Source organism: Berghia stephanieae, chromosome 5 (genome assembly GCF_034508935.2).
Source record: "Berghia stephanieae isolate SIO BIC M18660-M18661 chromosome 5, UCSD_Bste_1.3, whole genome shotgun sequence".
Taxonomy (NCBI): domain Eukaryota; kingdom Metazoa; phylum Mollusca; class Gastropoda; order Nudibranchia; family Aeolidiidae; genus Berghia; species Berghia stephanieae.
The window spans coordinates 52,316,162-52,332,856 of NC_088364.1; the positions used below are offsets into that span (position 1 = coordinate 52,316,162).

A 16,695-nucleotide genomic window follows, 5' to 3' on the forward strand; every position below is an offset into this window, starting at 1 on the left:
TTCGCAACCACATTAAATCATCTGGTATATAGAGATGATATATTAGAACAAAGCAATGGTGGTTGGCTTAGTTTAATCTTTTTCCTTTTTACCTTTTGACTATGGCTTTAAATTTGAGAGATTCTTGGGTTGTATTTATAAGCTGACTAACTACTAGGTTTCTTTGCTTGTGTTTGATCGATAGACTGAGAAAGGTTCCTCCTTTTTGACAATTGCTATTATCATCACTGAATTAAAAAACACTCACCAAAACCACTACATCAACATCTCTACCAACACTACTATTACCACTACTACTACAAATAGCACCACATCATCCCTACCACCACTACTACTACAACTATCACCACATCATCAACCCTACTACCACTTCTACAACCACCATCATATCATCATCCCCACCACCACTACTACTACAAATAGCACCACATCATCCCTACCACCACCACTACTATAACAACCATCATCCCTACCACCACCACTATTACAACCGTCATCCCTACCACCACTACTATTACAACCATCATCCCTACCACCACTACTCTAACTACTACTACCACTACTACAACCACCATCATATCATCATCCCTACCACCACTACTACTACAACCACCACCACATCATCCCTACCACCACTACTATTACAACCATCATCCCTACCACCACTACTACTACAACTACCACCACATCATCAACCCTACTACCACTACTACAACCACCATCATATCATCATCCCTACCACCACTACTACTACAACCACCACCAAACCATCATCCCTACCACCACTACTACTACAACCACCACAACACCATCATCCCTACCACCACTACTACTACAACCACCACAAACATCATCATCCCTACCACCACTACTACTACAACCACCACCACAACACCATCATCCCTACCACCACAACTTATATAACCACCACAACATAATCCCTACCACCACTACTACTACAACACCACCAAACCATCATCCCTACCACCACTACTATTACAACCACCACAACATCATCCCTACCACCACTACTACTACAACCACCACCAAACCATCATCCCTACCACCACTACTATTACAACCACCACAACATCATCCCTACCACCACCACTACTACAACCACCACCAAACCATCATCCCTACCACCACTACTATTACAACCACCACATCATCACCCCTACCACACTACTACTACAACTACCACCACATCATCATTCCTACCACAGCTACTACAACCACCACCACACAATCATCCATACTACTACAGAGCTGCCAACCTACTGCAAAAAATGCGGAATTGTACGCATTTTCAGTGATTGTACACTTGTACACATTTCCCCAAGATTGTACCCATTTTCAGTGTGCAGAGTCACTTCAGTTTTCTTTAGTTGTAATTCATATTATTACTAGTCTATTGAGAAACCTTGGTGACCTAGTGGATATTCATATATTTTGTGACCAATTATGATCTTCATGCTGGGAGGTAGATTTCTGAAAGGATTGGATTATAGTCTTGGGAACATCATTGTTGCTGCAATTGAGCTTGTGGGGTGTGACTTTATGTAATTATACCTTCCTCTTACTTTCACAATGGTTATTTTCCGTCTATTTCAGGATTGTACCCATTTTTATGAAATCTCCCCCATTTTGAGATCCCATTGTACACATTCTCATCAGATGGGGTTGGCAGCTCTGCTACTACTAGAATCACTACCACATCATCCCTACCACTGCTTATTACTACAACCACCACCACATCATCATCCCTTCCACTGTTATTACTACAACCACCATCATCCCTGCTACAACCACCAAGTGTTGTAATTACACTTTCAACTTTTGAAATTCCACCGAGTCATGTTAGAAATTGCTGCGAGACAAATTTTGGATCGGATCTCAGTAAATTTTAGTGAAATTCAAATTTATAGGTTATGGTCGCATGGATGGGTCATGATCTTCACAATGAAAAATTTCCTCCTTTTTTGTGACCAGTCATTCTCACCCCTGATGTTATAAACCCTCAGTATTTTTTCCAATCACCTGCTATACGTAAAAAATTTAGTACATAATGTCTTTTTACTGGAATTGAGGACTTAGAAAGTACGTTTTTGTGCTTGCCTAAAAGGTCGGTAATTATTGCCTCCTGAATCGGCATTCCTGGTTTGATATACGAGACTGTGCCAAAAGGTCGTTTTTGTAACATTTGTCACAGACAGAGATCAAAAGAGTGATTGATTTGACAGAATTTAGTTTTATGAAGGGCAGTGTTAAAAACACTAATAAATATATTATCTTTAAAGTGAATGCCTCTTTCATATTTAGATCATGTTTTTTAAATTACTTTCTTGCATATTCATATTTTTTCACTCCAAGAATGCTTGATTGACTTCATTTGGGGTGATAAGTTGGATCAAAGTGTCATTTTCTTATTTGTTGGTAAATACTTGGAATCTTGAATTGCAAATACCAAAATGAAACAGTTGTCATCTTGTGTTTTGCAGGTTCAGGTTTCAAATATTGATATGGCTATTATTAGTAACTGTCACTCTGGAAAATGGATTTCTTATGTTTTATCCAGGTCTTTTAGATCCACACGGTATGGCCGCAGAAATGATGATGATGCAAGCCCAACTTAATCAAACAATTCAAAATCAATTGATGATGCTCAACCCTGGTGGTGGCGGTGGCGGCGGTGGCTATGGTGGACGAAAGGATGGGAGAAGAGGAGGTGGTAGAGGTGGTGGTCGCAAGTGAGTATGATAAAAAATAGTAGACATAGTTTTTGACATTATTGTGGAAACCTGATATAGCGTGAATGGTTGGACATTAGCAAAATCCTGGTTGTTATACCTGTGGAGATGGCGGCGGTTGCAGTAAATGTGTTGCATGGAATCCTTGTTATAATGGACAGACTCTTATGGGTCCCGGTTTGATTTTGTTGTCTTTTTTTAGATTTATTTTACCAAAGATATAAAGTAAAGAATTTTGAAATATCGTTTTCACTGGCGAATCCCTGTTTTACTATATTGGTTTTAATCTCCAGTATAGTGTAGAGCTTCCATCCTGACAATAATTTTAAAATAAAATTTTTTCTCTCTCCATGATTAAGTGAAGTTTACACGTTTTATGATGTAATGTGACAATGTCATAATGAGTTTTTTCGTTTGATCTTCAATTTGGATTTAGGTGGAGACTGTCTACTTAGATTTTTTTTTAATGTTACTTTCGAGTTTAAATGACTTGTATCCCATTAATCTATCTTTGACTTAAAAATGAAATTTTTTCTTGTTACGATCTGTATGCTTGATAAAGTGAACATCAGATACAATGATGTTGTCAGGATTGAAAGTAAGATCTTGTCATATATGTGGTTTAATTAATGTAGATATACAGGTAATTAGTGAGTAAGCTGTATCATATTTTTAGATGATACATATTTGAAATGTCTGGATAGACCATTGCTTGGGTATCTCAAACTTGTTAATATGGGTTATGTGTGACTGGAGGAGCCCATGGTAATTTTTTTTGCATGGAGTGAAGTAGATTATTTTTTTTTTTTATTTGAAAGTTGAATGATATTTTACATCCACATTGGGTTGGTTGTGTCCACGATCAAAGTCGTGAAACAGTCCTCATTGGCTTTCAAAGATTGTTCCCAAAACTCATAATTATCCTTTCTTCATGGTCTGCCCAATATGTTTTAAATGATTCACTATATTATAAAATAAAGTTCACTCTTTGTTTTTAATATCTAACAGAGTGGTATTTGAACTTTGTTTTTAATATCTAACAGAGTGGCAATTGGAGCCTGAACTGTTACTGTATAATCAGCTGAAGACAACTTGAAACTTTTCTCATTAATCTTGTTCTATCCTTTAATTTCTCAGTTAACTTGTCTCAGGCTCTTTGTAGTGTCACCTCAGTTAATTATGTGTTACCTCACAAATTATGTTCTTTAAATTACAGATGGTAAAGAGAAAGAGAGGGATAAAGAGAGACGCAAGAGGTGAGACCTGTCACAATTGAAACATTTTGATCTTAAAGGATAATATTTACTTCAGTTCTCAGGGGGTCCTGATACTTCAGTTGGTAGAGCACTCGCTTCACATGCTAAGAGGCTGAGAGTGATCAAAGACAGAGTCAACGATTTTTCCCATACCCCCTGCCTGTTAACCTAACAAGTGATTGGGTAGCTGGGTCTGTTAAATTGGGCAGAAAGTACTTTGCGATAGACTGCCATCCTATCAATATGGTAGCGAGCAATTACTATTTTTTATTTTCATCCTAGATATTTAAATCCCCAAAAAGTGTGCTTTAAAGTTATCTCTATCAACTTATTGCTGGAATTATATATATCATCACAGACAGCTTAAAGTGCTGAACCTTTTATGTCAACTTATACACCTTTTTTGTGACAAGTATTGGACAAGAAAATGACACAAACATAGATGCTAGCTATGTATTGGAACAATTAACTTTTATTTTTTTTCTCTCTCTTTTCATCTGCAGGAATGGTGTTCATTTTATCAAGAGTACAGATCTTTGATGTCATTTCATTTCATCTCTGTTTTTCGTATCGTAGATTTTTATGAGTAATAAATCGTCATTCAGTGTTGAGAAATTTTGCTGTTTGTTTTTTTTTTTCAATTTAATTTTCAGATGCCACTCATCTTTATTATTTAGTTTTTTTTATGAGGGACATGTGTCCACATATATGTTTCATTTACACACAACAATCGGTCATTTACTCTTCTTTCCTCCTTTCTTACCCCGTCATGTAGACTTGACTTTGTCTGAATTTGGCTATGCCCAGGCACTAATTGCTCCTTTCGCTGGCATGGAGAGAGATGGATGTATCAATTTGAGAAGATGGCATTTTTACTTTGAAATAATTTCTCTGTTGGAAATTGATGTCGTGTATACTACTATGATGATTTCCTAAATTTTCATCTGTTGGGGAGTAGAAAAAGGGTGCTGTATTTGGATGAATTTATGATTGTCTAAATTCTTGTCAGTTGGGAATCAGAAAAAGGGACACTTATTTGGATTAATTTATGACTGCCTTAATTCTTGTCACGGGGTCCCAATAGCTCAGCTGGTAGAACACTCATTCACATGCAAAGGGACAGAGTTTAGTCCTGGGTGTTTGAGATTTTTTCTGATCCCCTGTCCACCCAGCTGTGATTGGGTAGCCAAATCTGTGTGATCTAGCGGAAAGTACTTTGCAATAGACTGGTATCCTATCCAAAGCGTAGCAAGTGATTGCTATTGTCCTGCTCACAATATAGAAGCTCCGGCTCATTGGGCGTTAAGGCTCTGAAGGATGCCTAGTAATTCTTGTTGGTTGGGGAAACAAAAAAGGGTCCTGAATTTGAATGACTTATGTCTGCCTCAACACTCTCAAGTTCACCATTATTGAATATATAACAGTTTTGTTTTTAATTTTCCATTCATAGGAACTCGGAGAGTTAATGCTTGTCACAGGAAACAGAAAAAAGGGTACTGAACTTGAATTTGGTTCAAAGTTCAAAAGATTTAACACAATTTGTTCTCCACTCCCGGGGGTTACTTGCTGTGTCTTCTGTTTTCCAACTTGCTTTCCGAAATGAGATTGCTTGGATTTGCTGTGGCCCTGACTGGAGTCCTTGGTGGGGAGGGAAACGGTCAAATGTTTATAGTTTTGGAAGATATTTTTTTCTCTCTTGTAAATCATATCTGTTATGTAGTGTCGTATTTTCTGTTTAGATTATATAATGATTTGTAAACATTGAGTGTATTACCCTGAGTGGGATCATGTGGATGGTTCTTAACGAGACTTGCTGACCTCTTGCTAAGTACCCTGATAATGTGCTCTTGGAATCTATTTCTGTTCCTTATTTGAACCAGTCCCCTTTGTCTTAACTTCTTTTTCGTGTGTTTTTAGTTACTCTAGAAATTTTTGACTATCCCCATTTTCTTCCTTGGTGGCACTGAAATGACCTAAATATGTGGCAATCACCATAAAAACAAAATCATTGTCTACTCCTTAACGGACAAACGCTAGACACCAAACTCATCAGGAGAGTGAAATGTGCTTATAGTTATAGCTGAAGCATGCATGAGCACCCTTGCCCCTTTTTGGAGGAGACTTGAAGGATGAAGCTGCTATCAACTGTGTACGTGTACAGTGGGACATCTCCAATCGGGGAAATGTCTGTTGCCAGCAAAATGGTCCCAATTTGCCGGTGAGGTGGAGGGACTTCTCACAAGCCTTAGGATATTAAAATTATATATAAATTATAGACCTCTAATTTAGTCTAACGTCAATGCAATCTCTTTAGATGTGTAGTTGCTATGACTATGAAACGAACTAGTTTACCCCTTAATCATACGTGGGGTGGGGTGGGCTTTTTGTTACCCTATGACAATATAATAATAATATATAGTAAAATAAAAATATCCCTATTCCTACGTAGGGGATGATTTTGTTACCCCATGGCAATATACTAGTAACATAAAAGAATATCCCTGCTCATATGTCAGGGTTGATTTTAATAACCTGAGATAAATATATACACAGTCCACTCCAGATTATCGAAACACCTTGGGATCAGCGAAAGTGTTGCGATTAACCGAAGTTGAGTTTCCTATCTACTATTGCAACATTTTACACAAATATGGTAAAGACAAACCAGTTGTTTTAAACATTGTTCTGAGTCCACCACAGACAAAGCAATTTGATTGGAATAAAAAATATATGGCAGCCTTGTCTAAATTTTGACAAGCAAAAGCAGCTTTGAGGCAAGCCAACATCTTAAGATTGGGTTCACTTTCACTTTGTTTTCTCAACATTTGTAAGAGTCCCAAGAGATTAGCCATGATGAGAGTCAATAAGCTCTCACCAAACCTGTTGGTCACAATGCACGGTTGTCAATCACAAAACAATGGATATCATCACACACCTCTCCTCACAACTGTCATTGTCCTCCTGTTGTCTAGTCCATGCCCAGCCCACTTGACTCATATCTAATGGTCACAGGCGACAGCTCAAACCCGAACTGCAAACTGTGTCTTCTTTTGTCTCTAATACTAATAGTAATAGAGTGGTGACACACTACTGTAGCATTAAGCCCCGGCCAATCTCGATTCTTCAACATGTTGTGATTTCACCCATGATGAAATCTAATCATGAGATTTTGTTTGATTGATACCTTGAATCTGCCTCCTTTTGAGGTCAAAAATTTGTTGCAATTAACCACTTTTATATTGAATTAATTCTGTTCCTTGGGGAAATGTTGCGATTAACTGAAAGTTGCAATAAACCGAGTTACGATTATTGATGAGATTCCCATATACTTCCCTGTGATGTGCACATAGTCTGCAACACAAATCTACTATGGTTGCGAATAAGTTCTACAGGAATTATGTATCAAGTTCAACAACTCGACGTCATCTTTGCTTGGTAAGTAGTCCTTCAGCAGAGCCATTGGGGCCCATGGAGCTGGAGTTTATCCTGGTTTCTATTTCTATAGCATGAAACAATAGCAATTGCTTGCTTCCCTTTGATATCGACGCTAATACTTTCCACCAGATCTAACAGACACAGCTACCCAATCACAGCTGGATGGACAGGGGGGCATCAGAAAAAAAATCTTGACTTCACCCAGAATCTATCTCAGTCGCTTTGCCTGAGTAGCGAGTGCTCTACCAATTGACTATAGGGACCCTAGCAAGGTAATTGGAAATGGATAACGTTTATTGCTGCTCTCAATTCAACATTTTCTCAGGATATTATAAGATACCGTATTCGTATCGTCACTTGATTTTTTTAAAGGAATAAACGTAATGACAGGGTGTGTGTGTTTATACGATTGTCTGCAGGGATGGGGGTGTGTGGGGTGGGTCATAAATAATGGTGCCAAAGGCTGACCTTCCAAAGACGGCACACCACACACGAGACAAACGAAAGTGAACACAATTTAGAGGACCACCTTCCATAGGCAACGTCAAGAGTCGTAACGAAAGAGTGTGCCTCGATTTCTAACATTGCCCCTTTTTTTGTGAGTTGTCAAATGGACGAGTACATAGAGAAAATTACTGAATTTGTGAGACCCTAAACTGTAGTGTTTACTTGAGTTTGTTTCGTGTGATGTGTGTCGCGTCATGCATGATTTATATGAATTACACATAGGTTGTAAAACAGGGATTTTCAAGAGTTTTCGTGCAGTAGACGCTCCACAAAGCAGCCTGTGTGCACTATGTGCAAAAATTAGACCCTCAGTGATAACAACAGTATGTGTCATCTTCAACATCATACCCCATCACCGTCACAGTGTCATCATTACGATCAATTTATTTTTTACGTAGGGTACCAGTACCAGCAACTTGGGTGATTGTGGCTCGTGTTCAAAATGACAATGCAAAGTCACCCCACCAGGCAAAGTCATCCAAATTGACAGTACTGCCTCAGGTGGGCACAGGGATATTGAAGGAACGAAACTGACGTCAATCAGCTCTTTGTTATTATTTCTAGACCGCCTGTAACCGTAAGTGATAAGTTCTCAGTAAATTATATCAATCAGACTACAACTGTTAAAGGTTACGGACAGTTTCGTGTGTTGGTATTTTTAACCTGGCTGGCAGATGTGATTATTTTACCTAAATGCATAGTTTGTTTTGTTTTGTTTGTTTTTAAGGGTTTTACGCCGCTTGCAACACATTTAGGTTATATCAGCGCCAGTAAAAATGAAGAAAATGGGATAGTAAAAAGTTCTAGAATTACAATTAAAGCACACAAGAAAAAGTAAGACATTGGGGAACTGGGGACAAATAGGGATCAGATGTAGATTCCAAGAGCACACCACCAATGTACATAGTTTGAGATCACCTCTAAGTCTCATCCGGACACAAGCACAAAATCCAACCAAGAGGAATACACTCAAATGCTAACATTATACATTGAAAATAACAAATATAATAATACATAACAGAGAGATGATTTACAAGGAAAAAAATATCATCTCCCAAACAATAACTATGCATTTGACTGTTTCCCTCCCAGCTAGGACCCCGGCCAGGGCCAGGACAAAACCAAGTAATCTCATTCCAAGACAAAGACAGAAAGCATGTTGGAAAACAGTTATAAGGGGATAGAAGACACAGTATGTACCCCCCCCCCCCCCCCCCCCCCGCCCACTATGGGAGTAAATGCATAGCATCAATTCAATAGAACACAGATATGTATAGTAAAGAGCTGATGGAGGAAGAAAAAAATTGTATTGTTAAAATATCTATGCATCAATAGTTCGTTATATCAGTCAAACAATAAGAAAGACGCTAATTTGAATACCATGAGTTTGTTTAAAATATTCGCTTTGCGTGCTATGTTGTACTTATAATTTCTTCAGGCCTTATATTCTCATAGGAGTAAACAGGAACGCATAAACTTCTTACATTGCAGTTAGTAGGTACTCAATAATAGCGATTCCACAATGAGGTAACTAAGTTACCCCTGACGTATGAATCGGTATATACAGGGGTTTCTTCTGTTTGGAAAGTGGGGGCATAAAGTTACTCCCATTTGTAAAAAAGTGGCATGTTGTGAAATCGCCAATGGTCACTATGGTATGTAATTTTTTGTAACCATTTGAGCAGAAACCTTTGTAAAAATGATAAGTTATCTTAAAAGCACAAAAACAAGGCCTGGGGAAATGTACAAATAGGGTTAAGAAGTGTAGAATTCAAAATAGCTGGACTACCAATGATAAACTTAAGGGCCGTAAACTTAATTCATTCTTTTTCAAAAAAGAAAGATTATTCTTTCTTTTTTGTTGGGAGTGGGGAATATTTTAAAAAAATGAACAGTTTTACTTTTTAATTTCTTTTAGTCCAAAAGCAACTCACTCCTTAGTGGCTTGTTTTTTGTTTTGTTTCGCATTTTTTTTTTTTTTTGGGTACTCGACCAAATGACTGTAGGTAGGTAGACAAAACAGTATTGACTTCTTCAAGCTGCAGAAGAGACAGTTTAAGATTTTAAAGAGAACATTGTTTCGGACAAATCAAGTCAAAACAACAGTTGCAATGAAAATTCATATTATTATATTTACATCATCTTATGAGAGCATTGTTGATGAAAAGAAACCATGAGAACAACATATATCATGGCAGTTAAATGTATCAATATGTAATTTGTTTCATAATTGCGTTGTAGTAGGGTATTCTTGTATGAATTTTGATTCATAACAAATCCTTGACTGAATTCAATTCCTCTTTGGATAGACCTTGCAACTGAAAACCCTTTACATCATCTTTGTTTTCAAGATCTCTTAATTTGCTGACTTTTGGTTTCAAGGCAGATCTGACTTTTGAAATCTCTTTATCCAGTTCAGCATAATCTGAGATCAGAAGAAAATAACAAAAAGTTAACATAGAATATTACATCTAGGAGGATCAATGGGAAACCATATAATTCAAAGCATAGTAATTAAAAATCCTTAATCAATTTACTGCAGTTTTCTATCATTACTGAATTACCTCTCATGTCATGACGATGTGAAATATTACACCAGTGATCTGGACACAATGAGTAGTCCGTTAAATAGTGCCCAGTCTGATCAAAATACAGTGAACATCAGTTACAACGAAGTAAACAGCACAGGTGGTCAATGTTTGCTATAACCAAGGTTTCGTATTAGTTGAATCCAGGGTATCATGTTTGACATTGATACTGAATGAATATGAAAACACTTGAATGCATCACAATATCTCCATCCCTACCCTTATGCCCGAATCTTTATTGCATTTTAGAATGTGAAATTGGCCTACAGACAATGGCAGTGTGTGATAAAGTTAGCATTGCAAGATTATTTTTTCTTTTTAGAATACCAGACTTGTGTCCACCCAGCATACTCTTTACAGTTTTGATTACTTCTAGCCGAGGTGTATGGTTCTTAACTTTGTTGAATGCAAGGTGGCTTTAGGTGTCAAATAGGAGTAATAATGGGAATTTAAAACGTTTTCATTGAATCCGAGGTGCACTATATTTCACAGTGAAGACACATTTCCTTAAAATGAAAATTCTGCTGTATAATCCTTTTACAGGATGCAATGTTTCAATGGTTATCGTTGTGAGTTTGACTAATGCTTTCACATTATCAAAAATTAGTTTACAATAACAAAGAGGGGAAATTGAGAATATCTGCTCAAATTCTTTTTGGTTCAGTCATTTTCATAAAAAAATGTTGACACTATTTTACACTGAGATAGATATTATTGTTATTAATGTGACGTATTTACCAGTTTGTATATTGTTATCTCATTGAACTTCATCATGTTTTAATTGTTGAAAATCATTTATGATAGAAAGGCATAATACAAATTAAAGAGCTACATAGGAATGGAGAATATGCTGTGCTGATTTAAATCCTGCCTATCATCTCTCGCTGAACACAATAATAATAACAATAATAGTAATAGTGGTAGTAATAATATTTCATTAGGCTCACATGCCTTGTTTACCACAAATTAGTCGAAAATTACAAAATACGGATTTTGAACTAAAAATACTGACTTACGGACTCAGGAAGTCAAATACGGAACAAATCCGTTTTTAACGGAACGGTTGGCAGCTATGTTTACACCATTTTACACATTTTGCCACCTCCTTAAAGTAAGCAGACTGTTGTCCATGTCTATCACATCAAAGACGATGGTTGTAAAGTAGAAAAGGAATAAACTAACCTTTCTCTAGTATGTTAATAGCTTTCTTTCTTTCAACTTTCAAGAACATGTTTCCACTGCATAACCATGTATTTTTGTCTTTGTCTTTGTGCAAACATCTGAAAATAAGATGATACATTAAAAGATAGAATTATCTATTAAGAGTGTATTGTAACGTTTAACACAGATTTTTATAAACACACTCAATCAATTCACAGAGAAATGTAACGAGTTTCGTGGTGTGATAGTATGTTCTCATTGGAGCAAGAAAAAACAAAGTCATGGAAAAATGGACAAGAACCAATCCTTCAACTCCTGCACCCTAAAAAAAACAGACACACACACACACACAAACACCCCTCCCCCTCACCAAAAAACACACACACAACAAAAACAAAAAAAACAAAACAAACCGGCATGCAAGAAAATAATTATTTCTATGAGTCTATTAGATTCACTAATATTAAAGGACTGATGGAACATGACAAACTTTTTGCGTTATCTTGAAAATTATTTTTTAAAAAGGGTATTCAGAGCAGCACGAAATCCTGAACATGAAAATCTTAAAATCAAAGAAATATCAGATACATGTAAATTCCCCGTTTTAATCCCTGCCGAACAAAATGGAACTCATCTTTCGCATTTGCTGATAAAAAGTCTTTTGCACCATGTGGTCTTGTGGTATGAGACTCCTTTCAGATCGGAAGGTCAGGAGTTTGAGCCTTGCTCGACGTATAGTTGAGTCCTTAGAAAAGCCTCTTTACTTACATTCTCTCACGTACTCAGGTGTATAATGAGTACCTGGCTGTTAGTAGCGTTGTCTGTCAGAAAAAATGTGATATCCCCTAACAGGCATCATGTCTCATTCTACATGTTACGTTTTGTTGTTGGTCAGGGACCCTTTGTAAAGCACTTTATTTTTAAAATTTTTTAAAGGGTTTTACGGTGCTTGCAACACATTAAGGTCATATCAGCGTCAGTAAAAAAGAAGAAAATGGGATAGTAAAAAGTTCTAGAATTGGGGACAGCGTGGATCAGCGGTACAGTCTTTGCTTTGTACCTGAAAGGTACCAAATTCGATCATCCACTGCGCTGTGTGGCCTTGAACAAATCACAGCGCCCTAGCTCACTTTGCGGCGCTGCACTGCGGTTGATGCCTGGGTTATTCTAGTCTTCCCTTGGAATAGGCCCTAAAGACAAATTTCCCCATGGGGATGAATAAAGGGAATTTTTTTTTTTTTAATTTAATTAAAGCACCCAAAGAAAAAAAAGGTAAGACAAAGGGGAATTGGTTCAAATAAGAAACAGATGTAGATTCCAAGAGCACACTATCATTGATAATCAAAGTACTTAGTTTTAGATGACATAAAAGTCTCATCCATTCACAAGCACGGGTCCCCACCAAGAGGAATATACTCAAATGTTTACAAATCATATATAATAATAATATGTGTTAAGTGTGCATATGTGGAATATGAGTGTGTGTGTGTGTGTGTACATGTGTGTGTGTGGGGAGGGGGGGGGGGGGTGCAAAGCATGTTTGACAATGTCTGATGCATGCAACGCCTCTCTTCTAGTGTGTATCGTGACCAGTACCAGTGGGGTCTAGCAAGGCAATGATGACCTGAGGCTATTACTGAATTACTGTTATTTCGGAAATCTCGAATAAAAAGGCCCAGACCCAACTTGTTCAAGATTTCCGTGCTGCACTGTATTTCCCTAGTTCATAGAAAGAAAAAATGTAACAGTGACTTATTAAAGCCTATATGACAAGAATCAAGGAATCCAACCTGACTGCTTCTCTTGTTTTGTTACGCTGTCTGTCAAATTCAATTATTTCTCTGCGATCTGTCAAAATCTCCTCAGCTGCCTGTTCAATTTCTGTTAAATGATTTAACAACACAGACGCTTCAAGAGGGGGTTCTTGAGCCATGTAAATCTACATAAGAAGATTAAAGTTTTTATAATAAAATCATGTAGATAATTATACAATCAACATTGTCAAGAAATGCTGCTTATAGTGTCTTATGGTAAATGTTTCAATCTTGTTCAAGGGACTTGTTATACTGATTTGAACACATTTAGGTTCACCATTGTAATAAATAAAATAATAAATAAAACTCCCTCCATTCATCCCCATGGGATAAAGAGGCATGGCCCTAGTGTTGTTTCACTACAATGTATCAACGTGACTGTGCGGATTGACCCCGGGACTCTGATTAGTAGGCATCAGTGGGGATTGAACCAGGAACCATTTAAGATGGACATCTGTGGAGGTTATACCAAGGATAATGAGATTAATATCAGAGACCTAGGGATATGAACAGTACTCGTGGGAAATGTATTTGTGAATACTGAAAGTAGACACATATGGGAAATGAACCAGGACTAAGCAATGTTATAAAAAGTGGAGAGTAAACCCAGGACTTTGAGATGTGAACATCAGTGGGGAATGAACCCGGGGCTATGAGAGATGGACATCACTGTAGGGAGTTTAATAGAAATTCTAAATGTACCTCACACACTTGAAACCAATGTCATATGAATGAGCTGGCAACACAGATTACAAAACAGTTCGAATTTTGTTTCTATCAGTCAATATGGAGTTCTTATCATATATTGTATACCAAAATGTTCGTCTTATCGAGGACAATGCATTTACATTAATAAAGAGGAAGATAAACATTTCAAATTAACACATTATTACATAATATGTCGCAAATGTTACATAATCAAAAACTCGGCTAGATCGTAAGAAACAATTTGCTCTATCACTTTTGGATTTATCCCCAATATCTCACTGAAACAATTGCAAATAATTACCCTCTTCTAATTAATACATAGAGAATAAAAAAGGGTTTGAGAGTATTTAAATGAAAAGATATAAACATGTTGTGTAATGACATAATGAGTTTATTTCTACCTATGGCAATTTAATTGCATATAAATAAAATGGTAGATTGAAAAAGTCCAAATAAATTGAAACAGATTCCCTATTATAATTAGAAGGAAAGTTCTGGCTTTTAATACTTAATTTTATCCCCCCCCCCCCCCCCTTCTCTCTCAATGTATGGGGGTGTCAAAACTAATAGAATTTCTTACCATAATAATTATTAAGGCTAAGGCCTTTAAAATATGGATACAAATGATAAACATATCTAAACATATGGGAAAGAAACTTGATGACTTGATGGCAAAGTAATAATAAAATAAAATTAAAGCAATTGGTCTTTTTAAAATATCGATATTATTAATATCGGATTTCACAGAGAGAAGAAATATAGAGCAGTAAAGTTAGGTGCCCCAAACGTAAACAAAGGTCGAGAAGCACGTGGCAAACCACATGTTCCTGTCTTGACAGCTCACGTTCTAATGTAAATAATAGAAAAAAATAACCTTTAAAATTTGGCTGTTAGGTGGCAAAAGAAACACATATTCATAAATACTCGATCATGCATCAAATAATGTCTAGATATGGATATTTTATGGAACAAAAGGTAAAATTTTCTAAAATTTATCAAAAGTTACAGTCTATCTATTTTTAGACCAGAGCAAATTATTGCGCTGGTGTGAACAAAACGAGAATTATTCGGAGCCTGATTTTCATAATAATTTAGCCTTATATTATTATTTCTGCAACTGTTAGATTTTATGTAAACATATTTTCAATACTGAAAGTGTATTGCCTACAACTCAAACTACAAAATTGGGAGACCTATATTGTGCGTAAATTATTCCGGTCCCTAACGGAAATCACTAGCAACTTGTTATTGTTTACGTTTGGGGCACCTAACTTTACTGCTCTATACGAACTTTTAAAACAAAAACTATAAAATGCCTATAAATAAAGTTGGAAAGTATGTATTCAAAATAAAAACATAGTAAATAATTATGGACTAAATTTAACATAATACAGAGCTAAATTTAAAATATCGATATGAATATCGATATCGCCCGGCAGCCATGATGAGAAGATAATGTAAACAGGGCATTTCGGCGCAGAGTTAAAAGGTGTCTGCGCATCGATATAGAGCCCTGAAATTTGGCATGAATAAAGTTTAGATGTTATTCTAAAAACAAGCGTTTAAATTTTAAAAACACACGCGGTAAATAAAAAAATAAATGCATTTGAAAATTGCCAAATTTTAACTTCATATAACTTCTGGAATTATTCATGGATTTTTCCTTAATTGGCACCATTTAAAAGGAAATTGAAAGACGAAAATAATAATACCAAAATATCTGCGATATTCCTCTTTATAACGAAGTTATGCATCTTCAATTGAACCCCACAAAACGCGAACGGCAATTTCCAGTCACAACTTTCCTATGGGCGAGTTGGGTCAAAATTTGACTGCCACTGCTGCTGCTCACTAAACTGCCTAATCACTGGGGTGTGAACACAGGACCATCGGTTATGGACATCCGTGGGGAGTGAACCCGGGACTTTGGGAGGTGGACACCAGTGGGAAGTGAACCCAGGGCTGTGAGATATGGTCACCAGTGGCGAGTGAACTTGGGACCACCAGATATTGACACCAGCAGGAAGTGAACCCGGGGCTATGAGAGATGGACACTACTGGGGAGGGAACACAGGACAACCAGATATGGACACCAGAGGGGAGTGAGCCAGGGTTGGTGAACCTGGGAATATGATAGATAATCAGTGGGGATTGAACACGGGGATATGAGAGGTGGACACCACCAGTGAGTTAAGCGCAATCACTGGATATTTATAGACCCCAGTGTGAGTGGGCAGTCCAATCTTTTGTTACCTGAATATTCAAGAATTCACTAAAGTTAAAAGATTCTCAGTGAATTCTTTTTTGATACAAATTTGGTGTAGATATTCAGAAATACAGAAGAGCTTCCGCAAAAAAAAAAAGAATAAGAAATAAGAAATATCTACCTATCTAGACAGACTTTCTTTTTATATCTGTCGATCAGACGTTTGTATTTGTATCAAAATCAAAATACTTACTTTCGATATTCAAGTAA

The 16,695-nt window shown here is 36.8% G+C and overlaps 2 protein-coding genes across 3 annotated transcripts in view; one reads left to right on the forward strand and one right to left on the reverse strand.

Annotated features, from left to right (window-relative positions):
* Window positions 1-4,621, forward strand: part of LOC144973165 (uncharacterized) — a 29,571-nt gene extending 24,950 nt beyond the window's left edge. The window contains exons 9-11 of the mRNA XM_078915285.1: window positions 2,579-2,750; window positions 3,967-4,006; window positions 4,510-4,621. Coding sequence (XP_078771411.1) covers window positions 2,579-2,750; window positions 3,967-3,973 — 179 coding nt within the window. The 3' untranslated portion in view covers window positions 3,974-4,006; window positions 4,510-4,621. The remainder of the gene's footprint in view (window positions 1-2,578; window positions 2,751-3,966; window positions 4,007-4,509) is intronic.
* A 5,433-nt stretch (window positions 4,622-10,054) lies between these two features.
* On the reverse strand, window positions 10,055-16,671 carry LOC144974153 (p53 and DNA damage-regulated protein 1-like). 2 transcript variants are annotated; one of them, XM_078917067.1, is made up of 4 exons: window positions 16,607-16,671; window positions 13,488-13,636; window positions 11,719-11,816; window positions 10,055-10,373 (listed from the first exon to the last, which is right to left on the reverse strand). In XM_078917067.1, exons 2-4 carry the CDS (start codon window positions 13,628-13,630, stop codon window positions 10,216-10,218), a joined length of 399 nt encoding a protein of 132 aa, XP_078773193.1. In that variant the 5' UTR covers window positions 13,631-13,636; window positions 16,607-16,671; the 3' UTR covers window positions 10,055-10,215. The 2 variants fall into 2 exon arrangements, with proteins under 2 accessions (XP_078773193.1, XP_078773192.1); XM_078917066.1 differs by lacking the exon at window positions 16,607-16,671 and adding an exon at window positions 15,932-16,068.
* Window positions 16,672-16,695: the final 24 nt, after the last annotated feature.